General features: G+C 26.2%; 1 protein-coding gene across 1 annotated transcript in view; it reads left to right on the forward strand.

Annotated features, from left to right (window-relative positions):
• Positions 1-20,115, forward strand: part of LOC134673481 (protein jagged-1b) — a 36,286-nt gene that overhangs the window by 8,389 nt on the left and 7,782 nt on the right. The window contains exons 2-3 of the mRNA XM_063531476.1: positions 18,727-19,023; positions 19,732-20,047. Of these exons, the coding sequence (XP_063387546.1) occupies positions 18,727-19,023; positions 19,732-20,047 (613 nt within the window). The remainder of the gene's footprint in view (positions 1-18,726; positions 19,024-19,731; positions 20,048-20,115) is intronic.

A 20,115-nucleotide genomic window follows, 5' to 3' on the forward strand; every position in this document is an offset into this window, starting at 1 on the left:
TTTGATCTGACTAACAACTCTAGTAAGTAAAAAGAGATTCAGAACACAATTACTATGGACAATATTTATTTATTTAAGTAAGTACGTGCGATAACGTCAAATACTTACATGACAATTCGGGTTACAAATAGACTGTACCTATATCATCAAACAAGTAAACAATAACGATATTAGGCACCGCGTAGGTTCCTATTAAATTGTCAGTTTTTTATTATTTGAATAGACCCCATAAAACGTTTTCCAGTTAACTATTGAGCTCGTTGAAGTCTTTTGCAGGGAATCCACATTCAACAACACAATCATTTTCTTATTGCTGGAGATGTTTGGTGGTAGTATAGTATAGTAGTATGTTATTTTACCTTTGTGTCTCTGTATATTTATTTTCTGTGGTTAACCTGGTAAATCCTGACTTTTATAAATATGTAGGGGAGACCGACGTGAGTTGTGACAGAGGAGAGTTGTGGCGTCGTCGATTTTTTGTAATCTATTAACTAGAGACCGCGGTCGCAACAGTGTGCGTTTGTTAGCTCGTAACTTGAACTAGGTAACAAACGCGCGCTATTGCGACCTAGTTTCTAGTGGGATAAATAATTCGGCGGTTATTCTTGCTATTCTACATTACATTACCAACATGCATGTAATTTATCATTTTGACATATAAAATATATCTAAATGTTGCTCATTTTATCTCGCTAGCGACAATACATGTATTGTGTGTAATACATTCTAATGTGAAGTTGGTACGTTATCTGATCTCTTTAATCTATCTATCAAATACCTTTACACGAGCAATTCTTGTTTATTTATTTATATGTTTTTTTAGTTATATATATGTATATTTCAAGGATCTCGAAAACAGCTCTAACGATTTCGATGAAATTTGCTATACGGGGGTTTTCGAGGACGATATATCGATCTAGCTTGGTCTTATCTTTGGGAAATCGCGCATTTTTGAGTTTTTATATGTTTCCGAGCCAAGCCCGGTTTCCCAGATATTACAATTATTAACGTGATTCCACCGCTCGCAGCTAGAGGTCGCTAGCAAATAGACTTTGCATTTTATGATCGTTTGTCTTTGCTTTTTTATCCGCACATAAATTCTCGTAGCCTGGGTGTATTATGTTATCTGCAATGACTGTAGGTAATTAGTGATTTACGTATTCGATTATAATATAACCTCTCCTGCCATTATTCGGCATTTGGGCGAAGCTAGTTCTACTCCACGGTAGGCGGCGCTAGTAGTTGTGTTCCGTTATATTTTTGATTTTTGATTGTGGTAGAATAAAATAAAGTGGTCCACTCCCCTGCTATTTGAACCCCTAGGTATTTATCATCCATATAATAATGTCCTATAATATTTATCTATTTATTGTATGGAAGACAGCAAAATGTCAATTTTTTTTATATAATGATAAATAATGGTGGTAAATATTTGCCCCTTGCCCTGGTTAAGTTAGCTAAAACCCTAGTACAAACAGCAACACACCTAACTGTCCATCGGTGGACCTTATGCCTTTTGCAATAAGGTTTACGAACTGTCGGTTAACGGTGTGGGCGATGATGGTATGACCACTATATAATAGGCCCCGTATAGCATGAACTATATCCTCCTAAGGCCCAGCCATACCAATGGAAAGCCCAAAATTTGCCACTGAAATTTGAACCTATAGGGCAGAGAATAGAGTTGATTTATATTTGTTAGAAAATTTAACGATACAAAAGAAATGCAACGTTCCAATTGATTATGGTTTAAATTTCATCGAACTAAATGACGAAGAAGACTAAATGATCCTTTTTTTGCATTATAAAGAAGTACTATATGTAAGACCTTGGGCCATAGGATTTGACTTGGCCAGATTTTATCAGAATTACAATATACAGTGAAACCTGGTTAAGTGGGACCTGGCTAAGTGAGAAACCTCTATAGCTGGGACTCATGGTGCGGTCCCGACACTTTAGCACTGAATTACCTCTTGTAAGATTCATTAAAATTACTAATTATTAGAAACAGATTTAATGAAATAAAGAGTTGAATAATCATTGGTAATCTATAATTTAATAAATTTAAAAGTAACGTGATTGATAGTTGACCTTTGTAAATAGAAGGTAGTTGGAAGAAAGAATAAAAGACGACTGGCATGGCGGTTAAGGGGCATTCGGTTACGGGCAGAGGTGAAGGGAGGACGATTGTGAAGTGAGAGGATTGGAGATTGAACTGTAACGGAATATTGTGATCAAGAAATATATTGCTGTTATGAAAGAAGGAATTTTTATTATACATCAGAAGTGGTAAGTACCTACAAGTCACTATGGTATTTCTGATATTAATATTAGAACTGATTGAGTTAAATCTTAATTACCCAATTAATTTGTTACAATAGTAACAGTGGTGTAAAATTATTATGATTATATACCTATACATATATTAGTAACACTTATATTGGTTGTTGTTTAGTTGAAATTAATTATCATTTCATATTTCCTATGTTAGGAAGTTTATGTTTAACGGGCGCTTAGAAACAAAGACACCGTTAATTTTATCAAGAACAAAATAATTGGGTAAACCCATTTCGGCCTATTCGTTCACTCGAGAGCAATTATACTGCAAGTTTTCTCTTCAAGACCAACAGTTAGGTTTTTTTTAGTGTTTGCTGTAATGCCTATCCATAATATAATTAAAGCATTCGTTACATCGCGGGTAGCGTGAAACCTTTGGAACACCGTTTTATTTTGAATAGTTCGGATACGTTTATGATTATTTACAGATGTAGATCGAATTCTTTTAGTCTATGTATGTACCGCTTATTTGGTTACAACTTTTACCATATTTTCAATATATCACTTATCAATACGTCAGTATTATATAGCGGGGTTAAGTGTTTTCCGTTTCTGGATTTGGGTCCGTGCCGGATACTGGAACCGTGCCGGATGCATACCTGATTTGTGCCGGATGAGTTCCGGATCCATGCTGGATTCGTACCGGATCCGTCCCGGACTGGTGCCGGATCCGTGCCGGATTGGTACCGGATCTGTGCCGGATTGGTATCGGATCAGTGCCGGATCCCGAATTTGTTCTAGATTCCTTTTCTGTACCAGTTCTAGAATTTTCTCGTTTCGAAAAGCCTGTGTTCCGGATCCGTACCGGGATAGGGATCTGTTTTAAACGTCCCGCATTTAGACCCCGGAAGCAGTAAATAAATAAATAAAACAGTTGAATTTAGCTTAATAAGAACAATTTATATTTGTCTACTATTAACAACCCAAAGATTTAGAACTCTTCCATTGCTGGTGTTGTTTTCGAGTTCCAGACTATGGACCATGAGGAAAAAAAAAAAAACATCCAGGCGGCGCTCGAAAACTCCTGAGCGTGACCGAAAATCGAAATCTGATGATGGACAAGAACGTCGAAGCCGAAGTCGCAGGGAACAACAGGCGGAGTCGCAACCGGCGAAGCCGCAGCAGCGGCAGACACGGCCGAGGCAATGAGAGATGGCTTCGAAGATCAACACGGAAGGACAACGGCCAGGATCGCTTTCACGTGGAAGCCGCACAGGACAGGAACGGATGGCTTGTATATCTTTGTCGTCTTCAGTTGTAGATTTTAATAGATGTCGTTTATTGCTTAAACTGCGAATATTTTGGTACAGTATCCTTGGTTTTAAGAAGTTCGTTGCAAAGCTGCTGATTGCTGTTGATCAATTCGTCAATTGTGGTTGGTGCAACTGACGCTTAAGTGGCAAGTAAATAACGATATGATGAAAATACCTACATATGATGATAAGTATAATATTATCGAATTATAAAATTTCTGGATTATTTTAATTAATGAGTTACGGATTAATGAGTTACGGATTAATGAGTTACGGATTAATGAGTTACGGATTAATGAGTTACGGAGTAATGAGTTACGGATTAATGAGTTACGGATTAATGAGTTACGGATTAATGAGTTACGGACTAATGAGTTACGCATTAGTGAGTTACTGGATTGATCAGTTACTGGATTGATCAGTTACTGGATTGATCAGTTACTGGATTAATCAGGTACTGGATTACTGGATTAAGCAGTTAATGGATTATAGAGTTAATGGATTATAGAGTTATTGGATTATCGAGTTATTGGATTATTCAGTTGAGTTATTGGATTATTCAGTTGAGTTATTGGATTATTGAGTTGAGTTTTATTGAGTTGAGTTATTGAATTATTGAGTCCAGTTTTATTGAGTTGAGTTTTATTGAGTTGAGTTTTATTGAGTTGAGTTTTATTGAGTTGAGTTATTGGATTATTGAGTTGAGTTATTGGATTATTGAGTTGAGTTATTGGATTATTGAGTTGAGTTATTGGATTATTGAGTTGAGTTATTGGATTATTGAGTTGAGTTATTGGATTATTGAGTTGAGTTATTGGATTATTTAGTTGAGTTATTGGATTATTCAGTTGAGTTATTGGATTTATTCAGTTGAGTTATTGAATTATTCAGTTGAGTTATTGGATTATTTAGTTGAGTTATTTGATTATTGAGTTGAGTATAGGATTATTTAGTTGAGCTATTGGATTATTTAGTTGAGTTATTAGAGTATTTAGTTGAGTTATTGGAGTATTTAGTTGAGTTATTGGATTATTGAGTTATTGGACTATTGAGTTATTGGATTATTGAGTTATTGGATTATTGAGTTATTGGATTATTGAGTTATTGGATTATTGAGTTATTGGATTATTGAGTTATTGGATTATTGAGTTATTGGGTTATTGGGTTATTGGGTTATTGGATTATTGGATTATTGGATTATTGGATCATTGGATCATTGGTTCATTGGATCATTGGTTCATTGGATCATTGGATCATTGGATCATTGGATCATTGGATCATTGGATCATTGGATCATTGCATTATTGGATTGTTGAATTATTGAATTATTGAATTATTGAATTATTGAATTATTGAATTATTGAATTATTGAATTATTGAATTATTGAATTATTGAATTATTGAATTATTGAATTATTGAATTATTGAATTATTGAATTATTGAATTATTGAATTATTGAATTATTGAATTATTGAATTATTGAATTATTGAATTATTGAATTATTGGATTATTGGATTATTGGATTATTGAATTATTGAATTATTGAATTATTGAATTATTGAATTATTGAATTATTGAATTATTGAATTATTGAATTATTGAATTATTGAATTATTGAATTATTGAATTATTGAATTATTGAATTATTGAATTATTGAATTATTGAATTATTGAATTATTGAATTATTGAATTATTGAATTATTGAATTATTGAATTATTGAATTATTGAATTATTGAATTATTGAATTATTGAATTATTGAATTATTGAATTATTGAATTATTGAATTATTGAATTATTGAATTATTGAATTATTGAATTATTGAATTATTGAATTATTGAATTATTGAATTATTGAATTATTGAATTAAAGAATTATTGAATTAAAGAATTAAAGAATTAAAGAATTATTGAATTAAAGAATTAAAGAATTAAAGAATTAAAGAATTAAAGAATTAAAGAATTAAAGAATTAAAGAATTATAGAATTAAAGAATTAAAGAATTAAAGAATTAAAGAATTAAAGAATTAAAGAATTAAAGAATTAAAGAATTAAAGAATTAAAGAATTAAAGAATTAAAGAATTAAAGAATTAAAGAATTAAAGAATTAAAGAATTAAAGAATTAAAGAATTAAAGAATTAAAGAATTAAAGAATTAAAGAATTAAAGAATTAAAGAATTAAAGAATTAAAGAATTAAAGAATTAAAGAATTAAAGAATTAAAGAATTAAAGAATTAAAGAATTAAAGAATTAAAGAATTAAAGAATTAAAGAATTAAAGAATTAAAGAATTAAAGAATTAAAGAATTAAAGAATTAAAGAATTAAAGAATTAAAGAATTAAAGAATTAAAGAATTAAAGAATTAAAGAATTAAAGAATTAAAGAATTAAAGAATTAAAGAATTAAAGAATTAAAGAATTAAAGAATTAAAGAATTAAAGAATTAAAGAATTAAAGAATTAAAGAATTAAAGAATTAAAGAATTAAAGAATTAAAGAATTAAAGAATTATTGGATTATTGAATTATTGGATTATTGAATTAAAGAATTATTGGATTATTGAATTATTGAATTAAAGAATTAAAGAATTATTGGATTATTGAATTATTGGATTATTGAATTAAAGAATTATTGGATTATTGAATTAAAGAATTATTGGATTATTGAATTATTGGATTATTGAATTAAAGAATTATTGGATTATTGAATTAAAGAATTATTGGATTATTGAATTAAAGAATTATTGGATTATTGAGTTAATGAATTATTGGAAAATTGAATTAAAGAATTATTGGATTATTGAATTAAAGAATTATTGGATTATTGAATTATTGAATTAAAGAATTAAAGAATTATTGGATTATTGAATTATTGGATTATTGAATTAAAGAATTATTGGATTATTGAATTAAAGAATTATTGGATTATTGAATTAAAGAATTATTGGATTATTGAGTTAAAGAATTATTGGATTATTGAATTAAAGAATTATTGGATTATTGAATTAAAGAATTATTGGATTATTTAATTAAAGAATTATTGGATTATTGAATTAAAGAATATATTGGATTATTGAATTAAAGAATTATTGGATTATTGAATTAAAGAATTATTGGATTATTGAATTAAAGAATTATTGGATTATTGAATTAAAGAATTATTGGATTATTGAATTAAAGAATTAAAGAATTATTGGATTATTGAATTAAAGAGTTAAAGAATTATTGGATTATTGAATTAAAGTATTAAAGAATTATTGGATTATTGAATTAGAGTTAAAGAATTATTGGATTATTGAATTAAAGAATTAAAGAATTATTGGATTATTGAATGAAAGAATTAAAGAATTATTGGATTATTGAATTAAAGAATTAAAGAATTATTGGATTATTGAATTAAAGAATTATTTGATTATTTAATTAAAGAATTAAAGAATTATTGGATTATTGAATTAAAGAATTAAAGAATTAAAGAATTATTGGATTATTGAATTAAAGAATTATTGGATTATTGAATTAAAGAATTATTGGATTATTGAATTAAAGAATTATTGGATTATTGAATTAAAGAATTATTGGATTATTGAATTAAAGAATTATTGGATTATTGAATTAAAGAATTATTTGATTATTGAATTATAGAATTATTGGATTATTGAATTATAGAATTATTGGATTATTGAATTAAAGAATTATTGGATTATTGAATTAAAGAATTAAAGAATTATTGGATTATTGAATTAAAGAATTAAAGAATTATTGGATTATTGAATTAAAGAATTAAAGAATTATTGGATTATTGAATTAAAGAATTAAAGAATTATTGGATTATTGAATTAAAGAATTAAAGAATTAATGGATTATTGAATTAAAGAATTAAAGAATTATTGGATTATTGAATTAAAGAATTAAAGAATTATTTGATTATTGAATTAAAGAATTAAAGAATTATTTGATTATTTAATTAAAGAATTAAAGAATTATTGGATTATTGAATTAAAGAATTAAAGAATTAAAGAATTATTTGATTATTGAATTAAAGAATTATTGGATTATTGAATTAAAGAATTAAAGAATTATTGGATTATTGGATTTTTGAATAAAAGAATTATTGGATTATTAAATTAAAGAATTATTGGATTATTGGATTATTGAATTAAAGAATTATTGGATTATTGAATTATTGAATTATTGAATTAAAGAATTATTGAATTATTGAATTATTGAATTATTGAATTATTGAATTATTGAATTATTGAATTATTGAATTATTGAATTATTGAATTATTGAATTATTGAATTATTGAATTATTGAATTATTGAATTATTGAATTATTGAATTAAAGAATTAAAGAATTAAAGAATTAAAGAATTAAAGAATTAAAGAATTAAAGAATTAAAGAATTAAAGAATTAAAGAATTAAAGAATTAAAGAATTAAAGAATTAAAGAATTAAAGAATTAAAGAATTAAAGAATTAAAGAATTAAAGAATTAAAGAATTAAAGAATTAAAGAATTAAAGAATTAAAGAATTAAAGAATTAAAGAATTAAAGAATTAAAGAATTAAAGAATTAAAGAATTAAAGAATTAAAGAATTAAAGAATTAAAGAATTAAAGAATTAAAGAATTAAAGAATTAAAGAATTAAAGAATTAAAGAATTAAAGAATTAAAGAATTAAAGAATTAAAGAATTAAAGAATTAAAGAATTAAAGAATTAAAGAATTAAAGAATTAAAGAATTAAAGAATTAAAGAATTAAAGAATTAAAGAATTAAAGAATTAAAGAATTAAAGAATTAAAGAATTAAAGAATTAAAGAATTAAAGAATTAAAGAATTAAAGAATTAAAGAATTAAAGAATTAAAGAATTAAAGAATTAAAGAATTAAAGAATTAAAGAATTAAAGAATTATTGGATTATTGAATTATTGGATTATTGAATTAAAGAATTATTGGATTATTGAATTATTGAATTAAAGAATTAAAGAATTATTGGATTATTGAATTATTGGATTATTGAATTAAAGAATTATTGGATTATTGAATTAAAGAATTATTGGATTATTGAATTATTGGATTATTGAATTAAAGAATTATTGGATTATTGAATTAAAGAATTATTGGATTATTGAATTAAAGAATTATTGGATTATTGAGTTAATGAATTATTGGAAAATTGAATTAAAGAATTATTGGATTATTGAATTAAAGAATTATTGGATTATTGAATTATTGAATTAAAGAATTAAAGAATTATTGGATTATTGAATTATTGGATTATTGAATTAAAGAATTATTGGATTATTGAATTAAAGAATTATTGGATTATTGAATTAAAGAATTATTGGATTATTGAGTTAAAGAATTATTGGATTATTGAATTAAAGAATTATTGGATTATTGAATTAAAGAATTATTGGATTATTTAATTAAAGAATTATTGGATTATTGAATTAAAGAATATATTGGATTATTGAATTAAAGAATTATTGGATTATTGAATTAAAGAATTATTGGATTATTGAATTAAAGAATTATTGGATTATTGAATTAAAGAATTATTGGATTATTGAATTAAAGAATTAAAGAATTATTGGATTATTGAATTAAAGAGTTAAAGAATTATTGGATTATTGAATTAAAGTATTAAAGAATTATTGGATTATTGAATTAGAGTTAAAGAATTATTGGATTATTGAATTAAAGAATTAAAGAATTATTGGATTATTGAATGAAAGAATTAAAGAATTATTGGATTATTGAATTAAAGAATTAAAGAATTATTGGATTATTGAATTAAAGAATTATTTGATTATTTAATTAAAGAATTAAAGAATTATTGGATTATTGAATTAAAGAATTAAAGAATTAAAGAATTATTGGATTATTGAATTAAAGAATTATTGGATTATTGAATTAAAGAATTATTGGATTATTGAATTAAAGAATTATTGGATTATTGAATTAAAGAATTATTGGATTATTGAATTAAAGAATTATTGGATTATTGAATTAAAGAATTATTTGATTATTGAATTATAGAATTATTGGATTATTGAATTATAGAATTATTGGATTATTGAATTAAAGAATTATTGGATTATTGAATTAAAGAATTAAAGAATTATTGGATTATTGAATTAAAGAATTAAAGAATTATTGGATTATTGAATTAAAGAATTAAAGAATTAATGGATTATTGAATTAAAGAATTAAAGAATTATTGGATTATTGAATTAAAGAATTAAAGAATTATTTGATTATTGAATTAAAGAATTAAAGAATTATTTGATTATTTAATTAAAGAATTAAAGAATTATTGGATTATTGAATTAAAGAATTAAAGAATTAAAGAATTATTTGATTATTGAATTAAAGAATTATTGGATTATTGAATTAAAGAATTAAAGAATTATTGGATTATTGGATTTTTGAATAAAAGAATTATTGGATTATTAAATTAAAGAATTATTGGATTATTGGATTATTGAATTAAAGAATTATTGGATTATTGAATTATTGAATTATTGAATTAAAGAATTATTGAATTATTGAATTATTGAATTATTGAATTATTGAATTATTGAATTATTGAATTATTGAATTATTGAATTATTGAATTATTGAATTATTGAATTATTGAATTATTGAATTATTGAATTATTGAATTATTGAATTATTGAATTAAAGAATTAAAGAATTAAAGAATTAAAGAATTAAAGAATTAAAGAATTAAAGAATTAAAGAATTAAAGAATTAAAGAATTAAAGAATTAAAGAATTAAAGAATTAAAGAATTAAAGAATTAAAGAATTAAAGAATTAAAGAATTAAAGAATTAAAGAATTAAAGAATTAAAGAATTAAAGAATTAAAGAATTAAAGAATTAAAGAATTAAAGAATTAAAGAATTAAAGAATTAAAGAATTAAAGAATTAAAGAATTAAAGAATTAAAGAATTAAAGAATTAAAGAATTAAAGAATTAAAGAATTAAAGAATTAAAGAATTAAAGAATTAAAGAATTAAAGAATTAAAGAATTAAAGAATTAAAGAATTAAAGAATTAAAGAATTAAAGAATTAAAGAATTAAAGAATTAAAGAATTAAAGAATTAAAGAATTAAAGAATTAAAGAATTAAAGAATTAAAGAATTAAAGAATTAAAGAATTAAAGAATTAAAGAATTAAAGAATTAAAGAATTAAAGAATTAAAGAATTAAAGAATTAAAGAATTAAAGAATTAAAGAATTAAAGAATTAAAGAATTAAAGAATTAAAGAATTAAAGAATTATTGGATTATTGAATTAAAGAATTATTGGATTATTGAATTATTGAATTAAAGAATTAAAGAATTATTGGATTATTGAATTATTGGATTATTGAATTAAAGAATTATTGGATTATTGAATTAAAGAATTATTGGATTATTGAATTACAGAATTATTGGATTATTGAGTTAAAGAATTATTGGATTATTGAATTAAAGAATTATTGGATTATTGAATTAAAGAATTATTGGATTATTTAATTAAAGAATTATTGGATTATTGAATTAAAGAATATATTGGATTATTGAATTAAAGAATTATTGGATTATTGAATCAAAGAATTATTGGATTATTGAATTAAAGAATTATTGGATTATTGAATTAAAGAATTATTGGATTATTGAATTAAAGAATTAAAGAATTATTGGATTATTGAATTAAAGAGTTAAAGAATTATTGGATTATTGAATTAAAGTATTAAAGAATTATTGGATTATTGAATTAGAGTTAAAGAATTATTGGATTATTGAATTAAAGAATTAAAGAATTATTGGATTATTGAATGAAAGAATTAAAGAATTATTGGATTATTGAATTAAAGAATTAAAGAATTATTGGATTATTGAATTAAAGAATTATTTGATTATTTAATTAAAGAATTAAAGAATTATTGGATTATTGAATTAAAGAATTAAAGAATTAAAGAATTATTGGATTATTGAATTAAAGAATTATTGGATTATTGAATTAAAGAATTATTGGATTATTGAATTAAAGAATTATTGGATTATTGAATTAAAGAATTATTGGATTATTGAATTAAAGAATTATTGGATTATTGAATTAAAGAATTATTTGATTATTGAATTATAGAATTATTGGATTATTGAATTATAGAATTATTGGATTATTGAATTAAAGAATTATTGGATTATTGAATTAAAGAATTAAAGAATTATTGGATTATTGAATTAAAGAATTAAAGAATTATTGGATTATTGAATTAAAGAATTAAAGAATTAATGGATTATTGAATTAAAGAATTAAAGAATTATTGGATTATTGAATTAAAGAATTAAAGAATTATTTGATTATTGAATTAAAGAATTAAAGAATTATTTGATTATTTAATTAAAGAATTAAAGAATTATTGGATTATTGAATTAAAGAATTAAAGAATTAAAGAATTATTTGATTATTGAATTAAAGAATTATTGGATTATTGAATTAAAGAATTAAAGAATTATTGGATTATTGGATTTTTGAATAAAAGAATTATTGGATTATTGAATTAAAGAATTATTGGATTATTGGATTATTGAATTAAAGAATTATTGGATTATTGAATTATTGAATTATTGAATTAAAGAATTATTGAATTATTGAATTATTGAATTATTGAATTATTGAATTATTGAATTATTGAATTATTGAATTATTGAATTATTGAATTATTGAATTATTGAATTATTGAATTATTGAATTATTGAATTAAAGAATTATTGAATTAAAGAATTAAAGAATTAAAGAATTAAAGAATTAAAGAATTAAAGAATTAAAGAATTAAAGAATTAAAGAATTAAAGAATTAAAGAATTAAAGAATTAAAGAATTAAAGAATTAAAGAATTAAAGAATTAAAGAATTAAAGAATTAAAGAATTAAAGAATTAAAGAATTAAAGAATTAAAGAATTAAAGAATTAAAGAATTAAAGAATTAAAGAATTAAAGAATTAAAGAATTAAAGAATTAAAGAATTAAAGAATTAAAGAATTAAAGAATTAAAGAATTAAAGAATTAAAGAATTAAAGAATTAAAGAATTAAAGAATTAAAGAATTAAAGAATTAAAGAATTAAAGAATTAAAGAATTAAAGAATTAAAGAATTAAAGAATTAAAGAATTAAAGAATTAAAGAATTAAAGAATTAAAGAATTAAAGAATTAAAGAATTAAAGAATTAAAGAATTAAAGAATTAAAGAATTAAAGAATTAAAGAATTAAAGAATTAAAGAATTAAAGAATTAAAGAATTAAAGAATTAAAGAATTAAAGAATTAAAGAATTAAAGAATTATTGGATTATTGAATTAAAGAATTATTGGATTATTGAATTAAAGAATTATTGGATTATTGAATTATTGAATTAAAGAATTAAAGAATTATTGGATTATTGAATTATTGGATTATTGAATTAAAGAATTATTGGATTATTGAATTATTGAATTAAAGAATTAAAGAATTATTGGATTATTGAATTATTGGATTATTGAATTAAAGAATTATTGGATTATTGAATTATTGGATTATTGAATTAAAGAATTATTGGATTATTGAATTAAAGAATTATTGGATTATTGAATTAAAGAATTATTGGATTATTGAGTTAATGAATTATTGGAAAATTGAATTAAAGAATTATTGGATTATTGAATTAAAGAATTATTGGATTATTGAATTATTGAATTAAAGAATTAAAGAATTATTGGATTATTGAATTATTGGATTATTGAATTAAAGAATTATTGGATTATTGAATTAAAGAATTATTGGATTATTGAATTAAAGAATTATTGGATTATTGAGTTAAAGAATTATTGGATTATTGAATTAAAGAATTATTGGATTATTGAATTAAAGAATTATTGGATTATTTAATTAAAGAATTATTGGATTATTGAATTAAAGAATATATTGGATTATTGAATTAAAGAATTATTGGATTATTGAATTAAAGAATTATTGGATTATTGAATTAAAGAATTATTGGATTATTGAATTAAAGAATTATTGGATTATTGAATTAAAGAATTAAAGAATTATTGGATTATTGAATTAAAGAGTTAAAGAATTATTGGATTATTGAATTAAAGTATTAAAGAATTATTGGATTATTGAATTAGAGTTAAAGAATTATTGGATTATTGAATTAAAGAATTAAAGAATTATTGGATTATTGAATGAAAGAATTAAAGAATTATTGGATTATTGAATTAAAGAATTAAAGAATTATTGGATTATTGAATTAAAGAATTATTTGATTATTTAATTAAAGAATTAAAGAATTATTGGATTATTGAATTAAAGAATTAAAGAATTAAAGAATTATTGGATTATTGAATTAAAGAATTATTGGATTATTGAATTAAAGAATTATTGGATTATTGAATTAAAGAATTATTGGATTATTGAATTAAAGAATTATTGGATTATTGAATTAAAGAATTATTTGATTATTGAATTATAGAATTATTGGATTATTGAATTATAGAATTAAAGAATTATTGGATTATTGAATTAAAGAATTAAAGAATTATTGGATTATTGAATTAAAGAATTAAAGAATTAATGGATTATTGAATTAAAGAATTAAAGAATTATTGGATTATTGAATTAAAGAATTAAAGAATTATTTGATTATTGAATTAAAGAATTAAAGAATTATTTGATTATTTAATTAAAGAATTAAAGAATTATTGGATTATTGAATTAAAGAATTAAAGAATTAAAGAATTATTTGATTATTGAATTAAAGAATTATTGGATTATTGAATTAAAGAATTAAAGAATTATTGGATTATTGGATTTTTGAATAAAAGAATTATTGGATTATTGAATTAAAGAATTATTGGATTATTGGATTATTGAATTAAAGAATTATTGGATTATTGAATTATTGAATTATTGAATTAAAGAATTATTGGATTATTGAATTGAAGAATTATTGGATTATTGAATTAAAGAATTATTGGATTATTGAATTAAAGAATTAAAGAATTATTGGATTATTGAATTAAGGAATTAAAGAATTATTGGATTATTGAAGTAAAGAATTAAAGAATTAATGGATTATTGAATTAAAGAATTAAATAATTATTGGATTATTGAATAAAGAATTAAAGAATTATTTGATTATTGAATTAAAGAATTAAAGAATGATTTGATTATTTAATTAAAGAATTAAAGAATTATTGGATTATTGAATTAAAGAATTAAAGAATTATTGGATTATTGAATTAAAGAATTAAAGAATTATTGGATTATTGGATTTTTGAATTAAAGAATTATTGGATTATTGAATTTTTGAATTAATAGATTATTGGATTAGTTATTTGCTATGGATGGAGGCACGGATATATGGTAATGATAAAAAAAAAAAAAAAAGACGGAAATAGAGGATGTTATGTTGTGATGAGACACGTTTGTGTCATGAGAGTGATTCAGTAAGTAGCACATTAAAAAAATAAAAATGGAATCAAAAAAAAAACAAGAGAAATAATGTGCTACACGTAAAATTTGATTAAAAAAATGGTATGTTGTGAGACACTAGAAATACGACACAAAACACGAGAAATAATGAGTAAAAAAAAAACATAGCAGTCGAATATGTTAAGTAATGTACTTTATATGTATTGATGCATAAAAAAAATATGATATATTGTTGTATAATTATTGAATAGAAACTTATATATTTAGATGGATTTATTGGATTTGAAATTATTATGCGAAGATATAGATTAATTCAATAAATAATAAGAAAAATGTATATAGACAGACAAAGAAATTGTATTAAATGGGTAATAAAGCATTAATAATTTTCTTACTGAATGCCCGATGATTTGACATGCCGAGTGTAAGATTAGATGACAGACGCGATTAGTATGACTGTGCATGAGGACATGCACAATGTCAGGATGGGCGAGTGTAAGATTCATTAAAATTACTAATTATTAGAAACAGATTTAATGAAATAAAGAGTTGAATAATCATTGGTAATCTATAATTTAATAAATTTAAAAGTAACGTGATTGATAGTTGACCTTTGTAAATAGAAGGTAGTTGGAAGAAAGAATAAAAGACGACTGGCATGGCGGTTAAGGGGCATTCGGTTACGGGCAGAGGTGAAGGGAGGACGATTGTGAAGTGAGAGGATTGGAGATTGAACTGTAACGGAATATTGTGATCAAGAAATATATTGCTGTTATGAAAGAAGGAATTTTTATTATACTCTGTTACTGAGAAAAAACGAACCTCTATAACTGGGATTCGTTGTTGTGATTTTATAGTCACATTTACCTCTATAATTGAGACAGAGAGTATATTTTACCTCTTTTACTGAGACTATATTTATAAGATTACATTTTCCTAATTGTTTTGTTTTTAGAATTTTATAGGGAATTGACTTCTGTATCTGAGATAACGTCAATCTATGACCTCTCTAACTTGGACTTCATTGAACAATTTCCGTATTCTTACTAACTCTTAGTCTATCCACAAATTCCGCATTTGCCTAATTGTGTCTAACCAACTTCAAGTTTGATTTAGTTAATTTATGTAAGTAGTTAAAACTATCGAAACGAAAGCTGAAATTTTGATAAGTAAAACGAAAAAATAAATTTTTATTTATTAAATTTCTAATAAGCAATGAAGTCCGTATCAAATTTAATTTAATTTTGAAATATCTATCCTTTGGAGAATCATTCAAAATAAATTCAAAGAAATATTTAAACAGACAAAATATTTAGGGACAAGGATTATTTTACCTTATTTATTTTTAAAGATAATATCTAAATACCTTATTGACCACCTCTATAATTGAAATATACTCTATTCTCACCTCTATTAATGGAACCCTCCGTAAATGAGACAGAAATTTATTTGTACCTGGCTAACTGGGAGCCGGGGTAAGTGGAAAACCTCTTTAAGTGAGACGAATTTGCTCGTCCCTTGAGATCCCACTTATCCAGGTTTCACTATACACATATATATGTTGAATAACTTTATAAAATGATTGATGAAAACTGGCCAAGTCAAATCTAACCTTACCTACCTACCAACTTACCTACCAACCTAAATTAAATAGCTATCTTTGGTATCCCATAAAGCAAAGAAATAGAGTTGAATACTTGTTTATAATGTTATTTTGTTCCTATAAATACATATTTGGATTTTGCATAGAACTTGGCACTCATTTAGATCTCCATTCTTTTTGCAGCGAACCCCACAGCCAAGCATAATTTTTGTATTGAACTTGGCTCTCCTTTTTTACATTTATGTTTTTGGTGGGATAAAATTATCAAAAAAATGTATATATATGGATAAATGATTTTGTTATTTTTATATCATTTTGATCCATGTTCATTCACTGATATCTGTGTTAAAATTGTTAAATATGAAACGGTGTCGTCACGCCATCTAGCCGAGGATATGCTAAAGGTGTGTACGGCATCTATTCCGAGAATTACTTTTTCTTGATTTCCGAGGCACGTTTTTAGGGTTCCGTACCCAAAGGGTAAAACGGAACCCTATTACTAAGACTGCTGTCCGTCCGTCCGTCCGTCCGTCTGTCCGTCTGTCCGTCTGTCCGTCCGTCCGTCTGTCACCAGGCCGTATCTCACGAACCGTGATAGCTAGACAGTTGAAATTTTCACAGATGATGTATTTCTGTTGCCGCTATAACAACAAATACTAAAAACAGAATAAAAATAAAGATTTAAGTGGGGCTCCCATACAACAAACGTGATTTTTGACCGAAGTTAAGCAACGTCGGGCGGGGTCAGTACTTGGATGGGTGACCGTTTTTTTTTCCTTTTTTTGCATTATGGTACGGAACCCTTCGTGCGCGAGTCCGACTCGCACTTGCCCGGTTTTTTCCTTAGACTTTATTCATCTTATATGAAGTTACATATGTCTTTGCTACAAGCATTTGCATATGTTTGTGTTACAAGTTGTAGGTGCCTGCTGCTAGCGACATCTGTTAGCGACGAGATGTTCTTCTTGTGGTTCCGCCGCTAGAATCTGGAGGTCGCTAGTAGCTCCAGTTTGCATTTATTTATTAGATGTCTATGCATTTTCATCCGTGAAAAGATTACCATAGCTTTATTAGTTTATTATAATTCATATTTCGTAATTAACATGTTGTATTGTAACCTCTTTTGCGGCTTCTCCCTTCAATAAGCAATTTTGCGTTACTAGTTGTACGTCTCGATAGGTGGCACTAGTAATAAGTATGTGTCGCTGCAGGAGGAAAAATTACTTATGCCTACTTCTTTTAGAATCTTAGTCATTCTTAGTTACGAGTATCTCTTTAAGTGTCCATAAATAATGCATAAGGTAGCATGTTTTCAGTGTTACAGACAGATAGACAATTATGGGGTCCTACTGCCAGCGACATCTGTTACCCAGCGGCTGTTATTATTGTAATTTCGCCATTCGCTCCTAGAGGTCGCCAGTAATTCAATTCTCAACTTTTCATGCGTTTCACCTGGCTAAAAACTCTAACAGACTTATTATTTTGCTACAATGCGTACGTATCAACTATTAGTGACCTACCTACGTCTGGCATTCGAACCTCTTCTGCCTTTTATTGGCATTTGATCATGTGACACGATTTTATGGCTCTACACATAAAGATCCTGTCAGATATTTATGCAAACTAACATACTCGTATTATTGCAGGTGACTGTACACTATAGGTACTTACACTCTACCGCCAAACAACAAACAGGCATACTCACTTAAAGAACTCCACCGTCAGGATACGCCGCATAGTTTAGATATTGCTGTGGAAAGGTTCTTCATAAGTTTATTTAATTTTTTATTAGCACGTATCAAAAAACTGTTTTACCTGTAGTTAGGTACACAAAGCATTGGGAATAGCAAGGGGTCGAAATCGATTTAGATCGCATTTCATTAACATTTTTGCTGGTATCTGATTTGCAACTATAATCAAATGCCATGTCATGGTTTTTTATCAGAATTAAATTAAACTAGACTACAACCGGTATGTACCTACCTACTTCTAGCGTATTGAGCATTTGTGATCTATGAAAGTACAAGTAGGTATGTACACATTTAAATAGATGTTGTACCTATTACAGACGACGGCGGGCGCTGGCGTGTTCGAGCTGCAGATCCTGGAGTTCAGCAACTACCGGCTGCAGCTGGCGAGCGGCGCGTGCTGCGGCGGCGCGGGGGGCGCGGGCGGCGCGGGGGGAGCGGCGTGCGCCGCGCCGTGCCGCACGCGCTTCTCGCTCTGCCTCAAGGAGTACCAGTCGGCGGCCGCGCCCGGCGCCTGCTCCTTCGGCCGCGCCGCCTCGCCCGTGCTCGGCACCGACTCCTTCACGCTCGCCGAGCCGCTCTACACGCTCGCGCTCCCCTTCTCCTTTCGGTGGACGGTTAGTTATACACACACCTTTATGTTATTATATTTTCTTATTTAGAAACAAACTGTCTCTTATAGTAGGTAATACATTATTTTTCACTTCTCTTGCTCAAAAAGTGCACCTTTATGTCGTGCGTAGACGACATAAAATCGCATTTTATGTTCTAGAGCATAAAGTAAAATCATCTATTACGACCCTTATTGATTTAGCAATAAAATGCAAATTCTGCCATACAAACTGCCAGCCCTGCCGGCGCGCCCCCGACCGGCGCTCTCCCGATCGGCGCGCCCCGAGCCCCCGACCGGCCTAAGAACAATGTTCTTTAGTCTTGAATAAATACGTTAAAATAACCTAAAATATTTGATTTTTTGTATATTTTCCTCGCAATCGAAGTGAAAAGCAGAGTGTACAACAAGGGCATAAATGTCCATTTTTACCCTCGTCTACTATTTTGGTCTTCGCTTCGCTCAGACCAAAAAATTGCCTCGGGTGAAAATGGGTCACTTTATGCCCTTGTTGTACAATCTACTATTATACGATATTATAACTTTTTTAAATGCCTTTAGATTTGTCAATAACGATTTACACCTCACCACTTTAGGTTAAATGAGAGTTAAATGACATGTGGGTACCTAACTACATACCTACTTACTATGTACATACTTTGACTAATAGTTAGGTAATGTATGTTTTTTCTGACTTGTCACACTTGTATTGCAGCGCTCGTTCACGCTGATCCTTCAAGCGTACGACGACTACAACTACACAACGGCGGAGGGCACGGAGTCGGGGCTGATCGTGGAGGCGTGGTGGTCGGGCATCGTGGAGCCGGGCGCGGCGTGGCACGCGCTGCGGCACGCGGGCGCGGCGGCCGGCGTCGCGTACCGCGTGCGCGTCTCCTGCGCGCCCAACTACTACAACACCACTTGCACCACCTTCTGCCGCGCGCGCGACGACAAGTTCGGCCACTACGCCTGCGACGACACCGGCGCCAAGCGCTGCCTGCCCGGCTGGCGCGGGGACAACTGCGAGCAGCGTACGTATCTAATATACACTCACGCCTACCCTACGTACTTCACCTTTACTTGCTCTCTCTGTTTGCTG

The sequence above is a fragment of the Cydia fagiglandana genome, chromosome 18, assembly GCF_963556715.1.
Source record: "Cydia fagiglandana chromosome 18, ilCydFagi1.1, whole genome shotgun sequence".
NCBI classification, from domain to species: Eukaryota; Metazoa; Arthropoda; class Insecta; order Lepidoptera; family Tortricidae; genus Cydia; species Cydia fagiglandana.